The 16,083-nt window shown below is 33.8% G+C and overlaps 2 protein-coding genes across 2 annotated transcripts; both read left to right on the top strand.

The window, feature by feature from the left end:
• Positions 1–2,876: 2,876 nt before the first annotated feature.
• On the top strand, positions 2,877–8,870 carry LOC136809218 (protein NOXP20-like). Its single transcript, XM_067065731.1, has 4 exons — positions 2,877–2,995; positions 5,573–6,899; positions 7,232–7,617; positions 7,890–8,870. Exons 2-4 carry the CDS (start codon positions 5,587–5,589, stop codon positions 8,813–8,815), a joined length of 2,625 nt encoding a protein of 874 aa, XP_066921832.1. The 5' UTR covers positions 2,877–2,995; positions 5,573–5,586; the 3' UTR covers positions 8,816–8,870.
• Positions 8,871–9,245: 375 nt separating this feature from the next.
• Positions 9,246–11,689, top strand: LOC136809219 (nucleoside diphosphate-linked moiety X motif 6-like). Its single transcript, XM_067065732.1, has 6 exons — positions 9,246–9,502; positions 9,902–10,108; positions 10,386–10,441; positions 10,680–10,734; positions 11,080–11,127; positions 11,254–11,689. The coding sequence occupies exons 1-6, from the start codon at positions 9,253–9,255 to the stop codon at positions 11,580–11,582; spliced, it is 945 nt and encodes a 314-aa protein (XP_066921833.1). The 5' UTR covers positions 9,246–9,252; the 3' UTR covers positions 11,583–11,689.
• Positions 11,690–16,083: the final 4,394 nt, after the last annotated feature.

Genomic DNA, 16,083 nt, shown 5'->3' with positions numbered 1-16,083 from the left:
CTTACCAAAACATTGACTATAAAAGTATACTTTCAATATATAGAAAGTATACTGCATTCATACTTTTGCTCAAATTTAAGGATTAAAGTATACTCTAAGTATACTAACCAAAATCAAAGCATCACTCAAATTAACAAAATTTGTACTGCATTTATACTGCAATGAGAAAGTATAAGAAAAGTATACTGTTTTTATACTTTACTGTACTTGTTTTTGAAAAAAAGATAAAAAGAAAAATAATTAGGTGCATTAAATCAAAAAGTATACTTGCAGCGACCTTCTTGCTTATGTAAGTATAAAGATTACCTGTATACTATTCAAAACTAATGGTGCACTATTTATAGAATAGTCTGTGACAGCATGGTGAGTTAAGATTTAAGTTAAACCTGGTGTGAGTGGATACGGATTTTCTTTATCTGCTAAAAAGAGCTTTTATGAATATTTACTTTCAATGTCACTTACAGTTACTTTACTGTTACTTTCAATGTACCTGATTAATATAGAAGTTGGTTTTAAAATTTCTTGAAATTCAAAAGTTTTATAGTCATGAACTTTTCAAACTTCATTGAAGAATGTGTTTTGAGTGGCCATGTGGTTAATACTAGCAATTTCTACGAAAGTATACTTTATTTATACTTTTTTGCAGTATATATGAAGTATATATTTCCATGCAGTATACTTAAAGTATATGGAATATTGTTCCAAAAATTTAGTACTTTAAGTATACTTCCTATAACATCAAAATATATACTGAAAGTATACTTTTAATACTTCTGAAAGTATACTTGCAGTATAAAAAAGCATATACTTAAAGTATACTGAGTTTTGGTAAGGGTGCGGATAAAATTTATCAAAAAGTTCTGCGCCATCTTAAATAGGGCGAAATAGAAACCAATCCTAGCTAAGGCCCGGACTCCACTCGCCTACGCTTTGATTGTACTTCTCAAGCAAAATCTTTTATGTTGTTGGTCAAAAGAAAAATAAAGATATGCCATTGTGGTCCATTCAGACGTACAGTCGAGAAAAGTTGAAATGCGCCTAATTTTTTTTAAAGTGCATAGTACTTTTTCATGATGCAATCTTTTCTCCAAACTAAAAGCTGATTGAATCCATTAAGATGATCGCAGCGCAGACAATGAAGAGACGTGCCTTCAGGAAGCTAGACTTTTTGAGTTTATAGCTATATACTTTCACTTTATGGTGTTTCTGTATGACTGTCTGTGTGCCTAGTCTAACCACCGTTAAATGCCTTCAGGAAGGTCCCTCCTAACTTGGAAAGCCAGAATTGGAGCTATTTCACCAAACTACTGGAGCGCAAGTTATTACGTAGGCTATCACAACTGAAAAAGTTGAATGTATGCGCCTATACAAACTTTTTTCAGGTTTTCCAAATAGATTTACCACACTGAACAAACAGTGAAAACACTCTAAGTGAGGTAAATCTATTTTGAAGACCAAAAAAAAAGTTTGTTTACATCGATTCACATTCAATTTTGGATTCATATGCTACATTCTACTTTTTTGTACTTTGCCGGTATCTTGTTTTACCGTTTCTGTATGACTGTCTGTGTGCCTAGTCTAACCACCGTTAAATGCCTTCGGGAAGGTCCCTCCTAACTTGGAAAGCCAGAATTGGAGCTATTTCACCAAACTACTGGAGCGCAAGTTATTACGTAGGCTATCACAACTGAAAAAGTTGAATGTATGCGCCTATACAAACTTTTTTCAGGTTTTCCAAATAGATTTACCACACTGAACAAACAGTGAAAACACTCTAAGTGAGGTAAATCTAATTTGAAGACCAAAAAAAAAGTTTGTTTACATCGATTCACATTCAATTTTGGATTCATATGCTACATTCTACTTTTTTGTACTTTGCCGGTATCTTGTTTTACCGAGTTAAGAAAGATATTCCCGAGTTACGACCATATAATGGTCTTTAAAGCTTAAGAAGCTGTATAAACAATAAAGGTAGTTATTAATAAAATAACAGACAATATAAATTACAGTTTGATAAGTTGAACAAAAATATCAACAAAATGTACATTTGAAAACTTGAGCAAATTTCTTTAAAGATTCCCGAAAAAGAATTGAAATCATTGCTGAAATGAACTTCTGACTAAATTACAGTATTTATTCAGTTTTAAAGACAAGAAACAAAATTAGACATACAAAACACTTTTTCCATTCAATGAATCGAATCAGCTCATCATCATAACCAGTCTGCCATTTTGTTTGTTTTGATTTGCAAAAGTAATATTGTAATCCTTGTTATGGTGTAATTATATACTTTTTCTATAATTTGCATTTATAACACTCGCTTCAGCTTTTCAATCCTAAATCAAAACTAATGAAATGCAATATATAATAATGGTAATAGCATATAACGTAATATGAAAATGTGTATAACATTTACCGCTGTATAATTTACCGCCATATTTTTGCGGAACACTTAATTGGCCGGAACATACAATACGAACAAACGCGCGCGCAAGAATTCGAGATTCCTGTCCAATATCCTTGCGTGAAGCTATGAAGGCCTCCTCACTCGCTACGCTCGTTGCGGGGGCAATTATAATAATGATTTACGATATGAAGGAGAGTAAAATGTACTGATGTGCTATAGAATGCCCTGATTAGGCTGAGTTCTCCCTCAGTAAGCATAAAAAAGCTATTAATGCGTTGGGAACAGTGGGAAGAACGGGTTGACAATGACCCCCATGACCCTGCCCCTCCACCTGTTCATCCTGATCTTCTCGTCGACGCTGGGGTCCAGTTAAAAGTCCTTGTTTGACTCGATTTCTCGCTTTGTTCACATTCTTTGACGGTATATTGAATAGAGCCATCGAGACTATTTGCATAACTTTACGGTAACCGATTAATCATAACAAAGCCACGTAAATTTTTTTCGAAAGCACATTGCACCAAAATCTTACATTTTTAACTGATTTGCCGCTGATCGTCTGTCACTGATATTTTTCCACTGTCAATTCAGGTAATAGTTTTCATATATTCACTATAAAGTAGTTAGGAATATAAGGTAAGGGATTGTGGTACTAGTATAAGAATTGCGAAGTAATCCAAAAACTATGTGTGCAAAGTTTTTTGCAATCAAAAGTTTTACACAGTTTTACGAGGCGACTAACTTTCAATTCACAAATCCATGATATTTTAGATACCGTGAGATTGGGTAACTTGCATCTGTGGAGGCTAACATGCATAGCCCTCAAATGAAATACCTGGCTGGTCACTAAAATAGAAAAATAAATCAAAACAAGAATGGTAGAGTAGAGCTGCGAGCGGAGCTGCGTAGTTGTATTTTAATGACCAGCCAGGTCATTCATTTGAGGGCTTGCTTATGCATGTTAGCCTCCACTGATGCAAGTTACCCGATCTCACGGTACTGCATTTTGAAGAAACAGGGATGGTTAAAATTTTTGCCTTCCATGCCAGCACACAACACACTTGGTGTACTGTATCAGATATCTTTGTCAATTTCAATGTGTTTAATTTGTAATTAGAGTAGAGCCTTATGACAGGAGGCTTTAGCTCTGTAGAGCTCTAAAACAGCATCTATAAAACATGAAAATTGGAATATGATTTTTCAATAGACCTTTTCGCCTTTCCATCCGCCATCTTGAATTGTATGCAAAAATAGAGGAACGAAAAAGCCTTGGTTGGATTTAGTTGGAAAGTATGCAAAACATATGCAAGTTTACACAAAGATTAAAAAGACAACAAAGCATCTTCAAAGAAATATTATAATCATTAGAACAATAATAGATGGAATTTCTCAATCCAAAAAGAAATATTCACAGAACAACAAAAGCCTTTTAGAAATTTGTTCTTAAAGACATAGCATATTCTGTTTTCATGCCATTAAGAAATTCCACGAAGACGGAGTACACACATCAAACTTTCAAAACAAGCAAACTGAAAAGCAGTAATTATGACGTCACACATTATCAATGTTTTGATTTGATCATTTGGCGGCTCTATTCCCAGGAGAATAATTTACCGTCAGCCGAATAAGGATTATTTTTTACCTTCGCTGATGATTTTTCAGTTTGAATTTATGTCTAATGTTATTGATTTTTGAAGTGCTTGTTCTAAGAGATGAGCGAATATAATTATTTTTAGTTTTCAAGAGAAGCAAATTTAATCTTTCTTCTACAAGATTACACTTTAATACAATGCCAATTATGCATTTAAGTTTTATATTAATACTTTCTTTTTGCATATGTTTTGCATACTTTCTAATGGAATTTCACCACGGCAATTCGGCCACCATAATTTTTGCATACAATTCAATATGGCGGATGGAAAGGCAAAAAGGTCTATTAGTATCAAAACTATAAAGTGCAAACATCAATATATACTTATATAATCTAGATAGGAAACAAATATTAAATTTGATTCTTTTTTTGTTCGTATTTCTAAATTAAATTAACTATTAAAGAACTATTTACAAATTATTTTCTTTAACGGGCGTTGAATCGACATTGACATATTTAATGATGTCATAATCAATGCCGTGCATATTTTGTCAACATCATTTTCATTGGATAAATACCATTAAAATATACAAGATAAGTAAACATAAATTTATCGCCCGCGAGCACAGCTTAGCTAAGCGCACCTATCTTATTCATTATCTAAGAATTGAAGCGGGCAAAGATTATCGCGCGGGCTGATAGCGGACAAAGGTTATTTGAAGATATTTTCAGTTATAATCCAAGGTAGAACAAACTAAACATAGAAAGGGGGTATTTTTTAGTGCTCTATACGATGATCGCTATTATTTTTGAATTCTATGTTTAGATTTTTCTACCCAGCCCTGTTGCTATGTACGCGCACCCTGTTGCTAAGACCTTTGCTTGAAATCGAAAGTGAAACCAAGATAATTTAGCGCACACTGCCGTTCGCGTATTATCGATAAAGTGGAATGAGGTCCTGACTGATTGCGTCAGAGCGAAGCTTTGTTTTTATTTTAGTTTTTATCTTTGAAAGACCCAATCGGATTTAGGCAGGGCTGTCGGATTTAGGACCACTACTCACGGTATGTCAGATCTAACAAAATTAATAACGGCACTGTTATCATTGGCAATATGTGAGTACGCGAAGCGATTCTAGCTTTACGATAGTGCCGCAGATCATCAGTGGATAGTATTCAATTATTATTATCCCTTTATTTTCTTTCCTAAAACTTTTGCAAAAAAAAAGGAAAAACAAAAAAGTTGTATTTTTTACTCTATTCACATACTGAACTTGAAAGATCTTCTATGTGGCGTTTTTTTGCAAACTTCAAAAAACTGATTTTTGTCCCGCTTGCGGGACTTTAGCTTTTAAAGTGCTTGTGTCAGGCTGCATCATTTGAGAATTTCAGGCGTGTGGTCAACTTACATGCATGATTGGCATTATATTATTAAGTGTAATCTTTTAGAAGAAAAATCAAATTTGCTTCTCTTGAAAACTGAAAATAATGTTTTTGTTAGAAGAAAAATACCAATGCGTTTCAATGCGTTTTATTCAGCAGCATATTATCTAATTCACAAATTGAAATATTTTCCAGGTGAACATCACATCATGAGTGACAATGAGAGCGATGATGAATTTCTCAGTGCTGATGAGGGAGAATATGAAGATGGAAAGGGAAAAACCTCAATTGATGAAGATGAAGTGGACGAGATTATGGACTTATTGATGAACAAAGAACAAATTTCAAACAAAAATGAAAGTTTGCTTTCAGCTAATCCCACTGCAAAGAAGAAAAATTCATCAATTAATGAAACAACAACAAATTCAATTAAAAAGCAAGAAGAACCATCAAATGATCAAATAACTAAAGACGAAAATAAAAAATTGAAAATTGGGGAAGAGAATCAAGAAATTAAATCAGCTGAAAGTAATGAATTGAGAAAGAAATTCATGCCAGAAAATGAGAGACCTCTTGAAGTGAGCAGTGATAAAGATGAAAATGAAACTGAAGAACCTCCATTAGAAAGCTTGGAAGATATGATTGAAGAGTCTTTGAAAGATGAATCAAAGACAAACACTGAAAACCAAATTGAAGACACTAAGGAAAATCATGATCAACTTATAGAGCAGAATGAGGTTGAAGTTGATAATCAAGAATCACCAATCATAATGGAAGTTCTGTCTGAGAACAATAAAGAGATTGAATCTTTGGAAATTGTCGATGAAAACCAAGCTGGGCAACAAGAATCTTCAAAAGAAGAAACAAAACCAAAACAGCCAAATGAACTATCTAGTTTGAAATCCAACGTTAAAGTTACTACTGATTCCGATACTATAGAGAAAAATGAGGATTCAACTAGCAGCGATAAAAATGTCAAGGAAATTCCTGTAGTTAAGTCTGAAACTAGCATTGAAAATGAAGTGGAAAATACCAGACATGACCTTGATGACCTTGATCTGGATGATGATTCTGATGAGGAAGAAAATTTAAACAAACCTTGTGAAAATGTTTCTGAAAATGTTACAGAGGAAGTGCAAGAACAGCCTGTAGCTCAAGATTTGCCTGTCAAAGAAGTTGAAAATGAGTGTAATGAGTCTACCACTGAAAATGTATTAAATGAAGATACCCCTACAATTCCTGAGAGTGAGACAAAGGAATGTACTGAAAGTCAAACAAATGATTCTTGTGATTCCGGAATCTCTGTTGCAAATGATGATATTCCGAACTTGGAGAAAAACAAGCAGCTCTCTGGGGAAGATGAAACAGAATCATCAACACCAACGAGTGAGGATAAACCATGCACTCCTGAAAACGATTCTGAAACGCAGGAAGAAACAGAGCCTGAAGGTGTTGACAGCTTTGATGAAGGAAATGAATGGGGTGATTGGGGAAATGAGGAAATTGAAGTAGAAAATAAAAGGTAATTCAACTTTTTTCTTTCTACACTTTTCTAAAGTACTTTTCAACTTATTCTAGCTAAGCTTTGATAAATTTTGGCGGGTGTGCCACAAAATTTCTTTCTTTGAACTCAATTTTAACTCTTTGAACTCAAGCAAAGTAAACTTTGCTGCAAACTTTAATTGGTGATGGGTCATTTATCAAATTTGGTTCATTGGATCAAAAACTACGTTCAAATGAATGATAAACTTACTTTTATATTGTGAAGTATTCTATGACTTGAATTCAAAGTTTTCAAAATATTATTGATATAATTCATATGAGGAATTTTTTCTTATTGTTGTTTTGTTTTAGTGTCAATCAAAACAATGAAAAATCTAGCAAGTCGGTCTCTGAAAAGCCACAAACTCAACCTGAGCCTCCAAAGCAAACGCAACAAAGCCAAGCAGCTTCTCAACCACACGGAGACTGGGGATGGGATTCATGGGCAGATGATTTTCTCATACAAGCAGCAGGAAAAGTTAGCAACATGTTGGAATCTGTTGAGGATCAACTTGGTATTCCTGATCCTACAAAAATGGCTCATGTTGTTTCTAAAGAGGAACGGTTATCCCCAAAGCATTCCCCAGCTCACAAAAACAAGGACAAAGTAAAATCTGTAGAAGTTCCAAAGACCAAAGAAGAACCGCCTGTTCCTCAACAACAACAACAACAACAACAAACACCGGCAGCGCCAACAGGTAAATTAATGTCAAGATATATTTCCATCGTTGAATCGTTGTTTTTCTCTTTTTTAGACTCTCCATTTTTGAACTAATAAATTTTTCATAGAAAAGCAGATGGGATCTTCTATTACTTTAAAACATTTCCATATGATTACGTCATATTAATAGATTATAGATTTTTGGAGATCTCTGCACTTTTTCAGGTCTGATTGAAATCCTCACGTATTCATGCTGAAGTTATTTGATACCAGCTTGAAAATTTCTGATGTTTTTCTTTTATTTTCCAGGTGGTTCATCCTGGTTTGGTGGCTTTGGTGCATCACTATCTGGTCTTGTTCAAAACACCAGTACTGATCTTGTTACTGGAGGTATTGGTGCCTTAGAATTTATTGGAAAGAAAACAGTTGATATGTTATCAGATGGTGACCCTGGTTTACGTCAAGCAAGAGACACGATAGCTGGCAAAAAGAAAACAAACCTCTCAGCATTGCTACAAGAAGCTAAAGAAACATCAGAGAAAAATCCAAGTACACGTGCAAAGACTTCTGACGAAATGAACTTTAATGATTATTTTGAGAAATTCCAAGGCAATGTAAACTTGGATGCTTTAGAAATGTTATCAAATGAGTGCGATAATAAACTTGAACGGATTTTGCGCTTACAATCACATGAAGCAAAACAGGAGACCGAAGAAGTCCTCGCAGAGACGCAAGAGAAATTTTCACTTCCTGAAGATATCGAGGAAAGCCAATTCAACTCAGATTTCAAGAAAGATTTATTTGCAACCACAAAACAGTTGAAAATGAAAGTAACATGTTCCAAACTCTTAAACACGTGGACCAAACTGAAAGAGAAGTCTAAAAATACAGCCACTGAACCTAAAGAGTGCTTCAATAATACGATATCTGGTTTAGCAGAACTAACCTCAAAGTGTGTTGAATTTTATCGGAAAGTAGCTGATATGTTTTTAGCTACAGACATGCAAGCCAGGGACCTTGCTTTACAAAGGGCATCAGCTTTACAATCCATATCGGTCATGTTTTTGATTGAGTTGACTCAACTGACAAATAATTTTGCACAACAAATAGCTGATAATGTCGATCCACAAAAGATTGTCACGGACATTTATTTGGAAGGCTCTAATTGCAGCTCTATTGTCAGAGATTGTCATGATTTGGTACTGCCTATACTTCAATGTTGTATTGTGAAATGAGTTTATTTTAAATTTATTATTATTAATAACTCTCTTTTCAAGGGTCCAGCTGTTACTTATCACATTTTGAAAATTTGCTTTTCACTCTGGCCCTTCATGAAAGGTTTTGATTGCATGGTCGTTTTTTTAATACCTCCAAAAATTTTGAATTCCTGTTCCTTGTGACAAAATTCATTATCTTTCAGGTTCAAATTATTTTCTCAAATATTTATTACCCAATCCGATCTAAATTTCTGTTGTTAAATTATAGAATTTTTTATATTATATGAAATATTTTTTGTTCTAAGGTGGTTGACATCGATATTTTTACAAATGAATTACAACTTTATTAAATTAAGAGCCTTTTTTCTAAACTGAGACTCCAACATTCTGTATTCTACCAAGCTCTATCACTCAAGATTTTTGTGAGATTCTGTCAAAAATTTCTATAATCACACATGCTAAAAGTCCCCTATTTATTCTTTAGAGATATGACTAAAACATGTATTTTTAAAAATCTATATGCATCATTATTACCGAAACAAACGAAACAAATCTGTCAATTCAGTACAGCAACATCAAGAAGATATAGCAAGAAAAATGCTGACACAAAGTTGATAGAAACTTCTGTCCGATATAATGGCGTCCGAATTCAAATGCCACCAAATAAAGAATGGTCAAATGAACAATTCGAATCCGAATTACTGAGTAAGTGAGATTTTGGTTGAGACTAAATTATGTATATTCACTCAAGAGAAAAAGAAATTGAGAAATTCACTGGGCAGTCTTGAAACCACAATCGATTTGTAAGTGCTCTAAATTAGGTTCGAAGATTAGAGTTTTAACTCTGAGTTTTAACGCTAGACTTAATACTTAGGATCTGAGGATCCAAAAGCTCAAAAATAGTCCAATAAGGCTCAGGATATAGCCTGAAAGACTGCCAACCCCTCCCAAATTGAAATATTCGATTGAATTAAAGAGATAGCCCAAAATCTCGCCAGAACTTTAAATCTTGAAAAACGTTAAAATAACCGGAATTCTCAAAATATATTTTCTGAAAAGGGCTCGGCAATAAACATGTTAGAATATCGCAAATTTTCGTTCCAGGGTTATCAGAAGGTTGGAGAGAGCGGGGTGCTCGAAGTGCATTCCTTGAAATTCCCATTCAAATGAGTCACGTGATACCAGTGGCCTCAAAGTATGGCTTTCAGTACCACCATGCACGTGGGCAGCAAGCAGTGTTATGCAAATGGTTAGTTGAGAATGAAGAAAATAAAATCCCAAACTTTTCAAATCACACAGTAGGAGTGGCAGGTAGGCTAAAATTATAGGTTCTTGATTTACTGTGAAAAATGACAGATACAATCTGAGCCACGCATACTTCAAACAAAAGTCTATCACTCTTCTCAACGAAAAATTTCATTTAAGTAAGATTCTTTTTGCATTTATTTAACACGGTTACTTGATACTCAACTTAAACAACAACTAGAATATGAACTGATGATTCTGTCTATCTACGTCAAAAAGATCAGCATTTTATTTAACCTTGCTCTTTCTTGTTTGTATTGATACCTGATAATTTTTCTGGTAGGGGCGTGTTATCGTGAAGATTCAAACGAGCTACTAGTCGTCCGTGACAAAGGAAAGGTAAAGACAATTGTACTTTCGACCAACTACAACTAAGAAGCCTAGATCTGCTCTAAAAGATGTCACCGTCATATTTTGGGTGGATTTGCCTCCCTTTAAAAAAATTTCAAAACATCTCAAAAAATATTTTGCTCATTCTGTCTAGCTCGTCCAATTACGTCCGGAAATGTGACAGCTTGCCCTATGCACCCTACCATACCGTTTAGATTGATTTTTTGATTGACCCTTTTTCTCATAGTTTTCCCATTGGTGGAAATTCCCTGGTGGATATTCAGATTTAGGAGAATATATAGGTAAGTATCTGACTAATATTTAACCTGATTTAAAATTTAAAATTGCTAGAATTTGTCATAGATAAATAGCCCAAATCACGCATCAGGTCTCAAATGTTTGTCCTATCACGCTATCACACAAGAAAAAAGGCCAAATAATGTCATAACAGCCTGTTAGAAGAAAACCGCTTTTTTACGCAGTTTAACAAATAAAAAATTTATGGTTGGCTGAAAGTACTGTCTATTCATCACGCAAGTTGGTAGGGGGGACTCATTCTAGAAATATGAACTATTATTACTCAGTTTTGTTTCTGTACATACATTTTTATAAGCGCTGATCGACTCTTTTTCATAACTATTTGATAGGTGAAACCGCAACGCGTGAAGTGTTCGAAGAAACTGGTGTACGATCAGGTAATAATGTATTAATTATGTTAAACATTACCAAATCCATGGAAAAAGCTGTAAATACTTTCGAAACCCATTCTCAGTCTTAATCAACAAGAAATAAGATAATTTTAATTCGTCTTATTTTCGCAGAATTCAAATCGATTTTGAGCTTCCGACAACACCACGGTGTTTTTTACGACCAATCCGATCTCTACTACATATGTCGATTGAACCCGTTAACATACGAACTTTCACCGTGTCCTCACGAAATCGAAGATTGTGCATGGAAAAATATCAACGAACTTTTAAACGTGGATAACACAACACCTTTCGTCAAAATGATTTGCCGTTTAATGCAACATGGACAAGAAGTCGGTTTCAATGAGGTCGATATCAGTGAGCATGATTTAGAGAACTGGGCAAGACCTGGTAATCGAATGAAAATCTTTCACCGGGATATCGAATCGCACCATGATTAAATTAAGTATTTGAACATGAGTATTTCATATTCATTTACCATTCATACAAAGCCGGATTGTTGGATTGTTGATAAAAACAGAATAAAAGACGTATGATTTAAATCTAAGATTTGAGAATCTCCAAATGAAATTCAGATTTTACATTGGTCTTGACTCAATGCTATGCTGTTCACCCATCATTTCAGTTTTTTCATTCAGAATTTCATTCCCTCCTCGTAATAGCCTAGTTTTGATGTTGCATCTCGATCATGTATTGTTGCAATGCTCTCGCTTGTAATGTATAGTTACCATTGATAAGGCCGTTAGACTTGGTTGCAATTTTGCCAAACTTCCTAAACTGTAAGAATGTTCTGAAAAGACTTAATATTTTAAGGCCTTCTTATTCTTCAACCACTCTGTCATCTGATAGGGTTACTGTTTATCATCCTGTCGAGGAACTCCATTTGACTTTGGATGGCTTCGGTCCTGATTTTTGCCAATTTATCGAAAATCTTAATTTCTGCACCAAGAATTACACCAAATAAATAGCAGGTCGTTAGGTAACTTTGCTACTAATTTTATCATTAGTCTCGATAGAACAGTCAATGGTACTCTCATAAATTTTTCAAAAATTCGTGTTACTGGTACAAGTACACACACACATTTCGTAAACTTTTTGAAAACTTTTGATTCTCCGGATGGATTGGTGTTTACCAATGCGCATCCTTCAAGCTTGTCTTGATCATGTAGTCTACCTGATCCAACAGGTCTGACACATTCTTAATCCCATCCAATTTGCATGTAGATTTTTTTGTAAAATATTTTGATCAAAATTATAATAGAATATGTTTTATAATATTATATTTTATTTTTAATTTCGCCTTAGCGAAAGTATTACGATAGGCATGGTGTGATATCGGACGAAAATTTAGAAAACGAAAGTACTTGATACGGTGGACAAACTCACTAAAATCAATTTACATATTACACGCTCGTATAACCACGGAAGATCTTCGCAGGTTTTCTTTGGATTACGTCATTATATTTTTGCGTCTCTTTAGCTTCACAGTTTTGATTTTTCTTTATTTTCTTATAAGCATATACTTTATAAGAATCAAATCAATAACTCTTGATAGACGGTGACATACCTTTCGGTAATTAGTTCTTACAAAGTAAACAAGGGATGACGCAAAATAAAAGCATATTTATTTTTCTTATAAGCATATACTTTATAAGAATCAAATCAATAACTCTTGATAGACGGTGATATACCTTTCGGTAATTAGTTCTTACGAAGTAAACAAGGGACGGCGCACAATATGAGCATATTTATTTTTCTTATAAGCATTTATTTTATAAGAATCAAATCAATAGCTCCTGAAAGATGCTGATATACCTTTCGGTAATTAGTTCTTACAAAGTAAACAAGGGGCGGCGCACAATATGAGCATATTTATTTTTCTTATAAGCATATACTTTATAAGAATCAAATCAATAACTCTTGATAGACGGTGATATACCTTTCGGTAATTAGTTCTTAGAAAGTAAACAAGGGATGGGGCACAATATGAGCATATTTATTTTTCTTATAAGCATATATTTTATAAGAATCAAATCAATAACTCTTGATATACGGTGACAAACCTTTCGGTAATTAGTTCTTACAAAGTAAACAAGGGATGACGCAAAATAAAAGCATATTTATTTTTCTTATAAGTATATACTTTATAAGAATCAAATCAATAACTCTTGATAGACGGTGATATACCTTTCGGTAATTAGTTCTTACAAAGTAAACAAGAGATGGGGCACAATATGAGCATATTTATTTTTCTTATAAGCATATACTTTATAAGAATCAAATCAATAACTCTTGATATACGGTGACAAACCTTTCGGTAATTAGTTCTTACAAAGTAAACAAGGGATGGGGCACAATATGAGCATGTTTATTTTTCTTATAAGCATTTATTTTATAAGAATCAAATCAATAGCTCCTGAAAGATGGTGATATACCTTTCGGTAATTAGTTCTTACAAAGTAAACAAGGGACGGCGCACAATATGAGCATATTTATTTTTCTTATAAGCATATACTTTATAAGAATCAAATCAATAACTCTTGATAGACGGTGATATACCTTTCGGTAATTAGTTCTTACAAAGTAAACAAGGGATGGGGCACAAAATGAGCATATTTATTTTTCTTATAAGCATTTACTTTATAAGAATCAAATCAATAACTCTTAATAGACGGTAATATACCTTTCGGTAATTAGTTCTTACAAAGTAAACAAGGGATGGGGCACAAAATGAGCATATTTATTTTTCTTATAAGCATTTACTTTATAAGAATCAAATCAATAACTCTTAATAGACGGTAATATACCTTTCGGTAATTAGTTCTTACAAAGTAAACAAGGGACGGCGCACAATATGAGCATATTTATTTTTCTTATAAGCATATACTTTATAAGAAAACTCTTGATAGACGATGATATACCTTCCGGTAATTAGTTTTTACAAAGTAAACAAGGGTTGATGTACAATATGAGCATTTTTATTTTTCTTATAAGCATTTACTTTATAAGAATCAAATCAATAACTCTTGATAGATGGCGATAAACCTTTCGGTAATTAGTTCTTACAAAGTAAACAAGAGATGGCGTGTAATAAGAGCATATCTATTTTTTATAAGCATATACTTTATGAGAGTTTTTAAAAATTAAACGACAATTGTTCTTAAATTGGTCTTATTTTTTTAGCGATTTTAAGCCTCGTTGTTCTTGTTGTAAAATTGTTTCATCAAGGCTCGATGTAAAGTAGATTTCAGATTAGCTTCATCTACTTCTTGTTTTCCCATGTAGTTCAAATTCTAGGCGAAATTTTCGACTTCAAGTCGTCTTGTTTTTCTTTGTAAAGAAACTTATCTCGGTGAACACACCGTTTTACACAGAAAACTTCGCTTCGCTGGTCGTCCTTTTTCAACTCGTGTTGATAATATCTCCAGACAACAACGTTTCTTCAGAGCATCACTTGCGAACTAAAGAACTGGAAGCGGAAGGACTAGGTAAGAAAACCTGCAAAGAACAAGTTTTGTAATGTATACCGATGATGGTATCAAAACGTGTTATCACTCCTTCTTGCCCATACGTCAAATTGCGTATGCTTCTTATGCACGAAACTCGTAGCTCTTAACTTGAGACTGGAAACCCTCCGTGGACTCTTTGTTTTGACCAGTGGTTTGTTGCCTAGTCGTTTGTCAGCCACCGATAACTATGGAAAATTTCAAATTTCATTGCTACTACCCGCGTTATCGTACATGGCAAAGACTTTCTGTTGCACCTTAAAAATCCCGATAAAATTCCAACCTTTTAGCCGTGTGTTCCAGGATTTATTTATGTTGCTAATGGACTCCAAAGAATACCACAGCCACGAATGTGATGTTACCACCTTTAACATCTTATGCCTTTTTTCCACCCTGAGCATAGCAAATGATAACACTCAAAGTTCTCCATAACCTACCTGATAGTATATTAAAAATTTATATAAGAAAATATGAATTTATTGCAAAACACTATATCCTAGTGCATATAGAATACACTTTTTCTCACAACATGCCAGACAGACCAACCCATTTCTCGAATTCTTCATCTCCAATCTATCCTTGTTTTGTTTTGATTCGGCTAGGTCCTACTCCCTATTTTCTCAATCGTCCCTCGCGGTCTAGATTTACTCTCAAATTTTTTTTGTCTCTATTATCTTACGCCCTAGGGCGTCGAGAGTGAAGAGGGTTTCGTAGCTACGCCCTCTTAGTTTCCACCAAGATCACTTTACTTCCAATCTTCTTAGTGCTGGGTACTGGCTGTCAGGCTGTTTATACATTTAGATATCATGGGGATATAGCTTATTTTTAACGTGTATATACGTGTTCAAAAAACGAAAACATTTTTTATCATATTTTTTTCTTTCCTAGGTACTACTTTAATCGTAGAAATTTTAGCGAGATTAATTTTAGCGCATATTAGCGAGTCAGGAAAATCTTGATTTTTTTTGGATTTATTTTAGCGAATCACGATTTCAAAAAATTTCGCGTGGATAAATTTTAGCGAATACTCGTCTGACAAAAACTTTACGTGGATTAATTTTAGCGAGGGCAATGTACCCTGAGTATCAGAGGTTAAGTTTTCAAAGAATATAGTAACCTCTGAAGACAAATAATAAAAATTTTATCGCGCATGTGTCAATCTAATCACTGTAGAAAAAATCAAGATGAGGAGCAAATATTACCATATTAATGTCTAGCAGACTGTATCAGTATGCAGTTTACTATTTACGAATTCCCCAGAAACCTCCAAGTGTAATCGAAATTAGTTTATTCGAAAGAAATCTTTTATATGATCCCCAAATGTATAACAGTAATTACTAACTTTTAATTATGGAAATGTCACTTCAATTGAATCGAAATAATAGACAGACTTTATGTTATGATTCTCTATCACTGACTCTTTTTACAAAGCATT

The sequence above is a fragment of the Clytia hemisphaerica genome, unplaced genomic scaffold, assembly GCF_902728285.1.
Source record: "Clytia hemisphaerica strain Z4C2 unplaced genomic scaffold, Clytia hemisphaerica genome assembly, whole genome shotgun sequence".
NCBI lineage: Eukaryota > Metazoa > Cnidaria > Hydrozoa > Leptothecata > Clytiidae > Clytia > Clytia hemisphaerica.
This window is presented reverse-complemented; position numbering and strand designations above follow the sequence as displayed.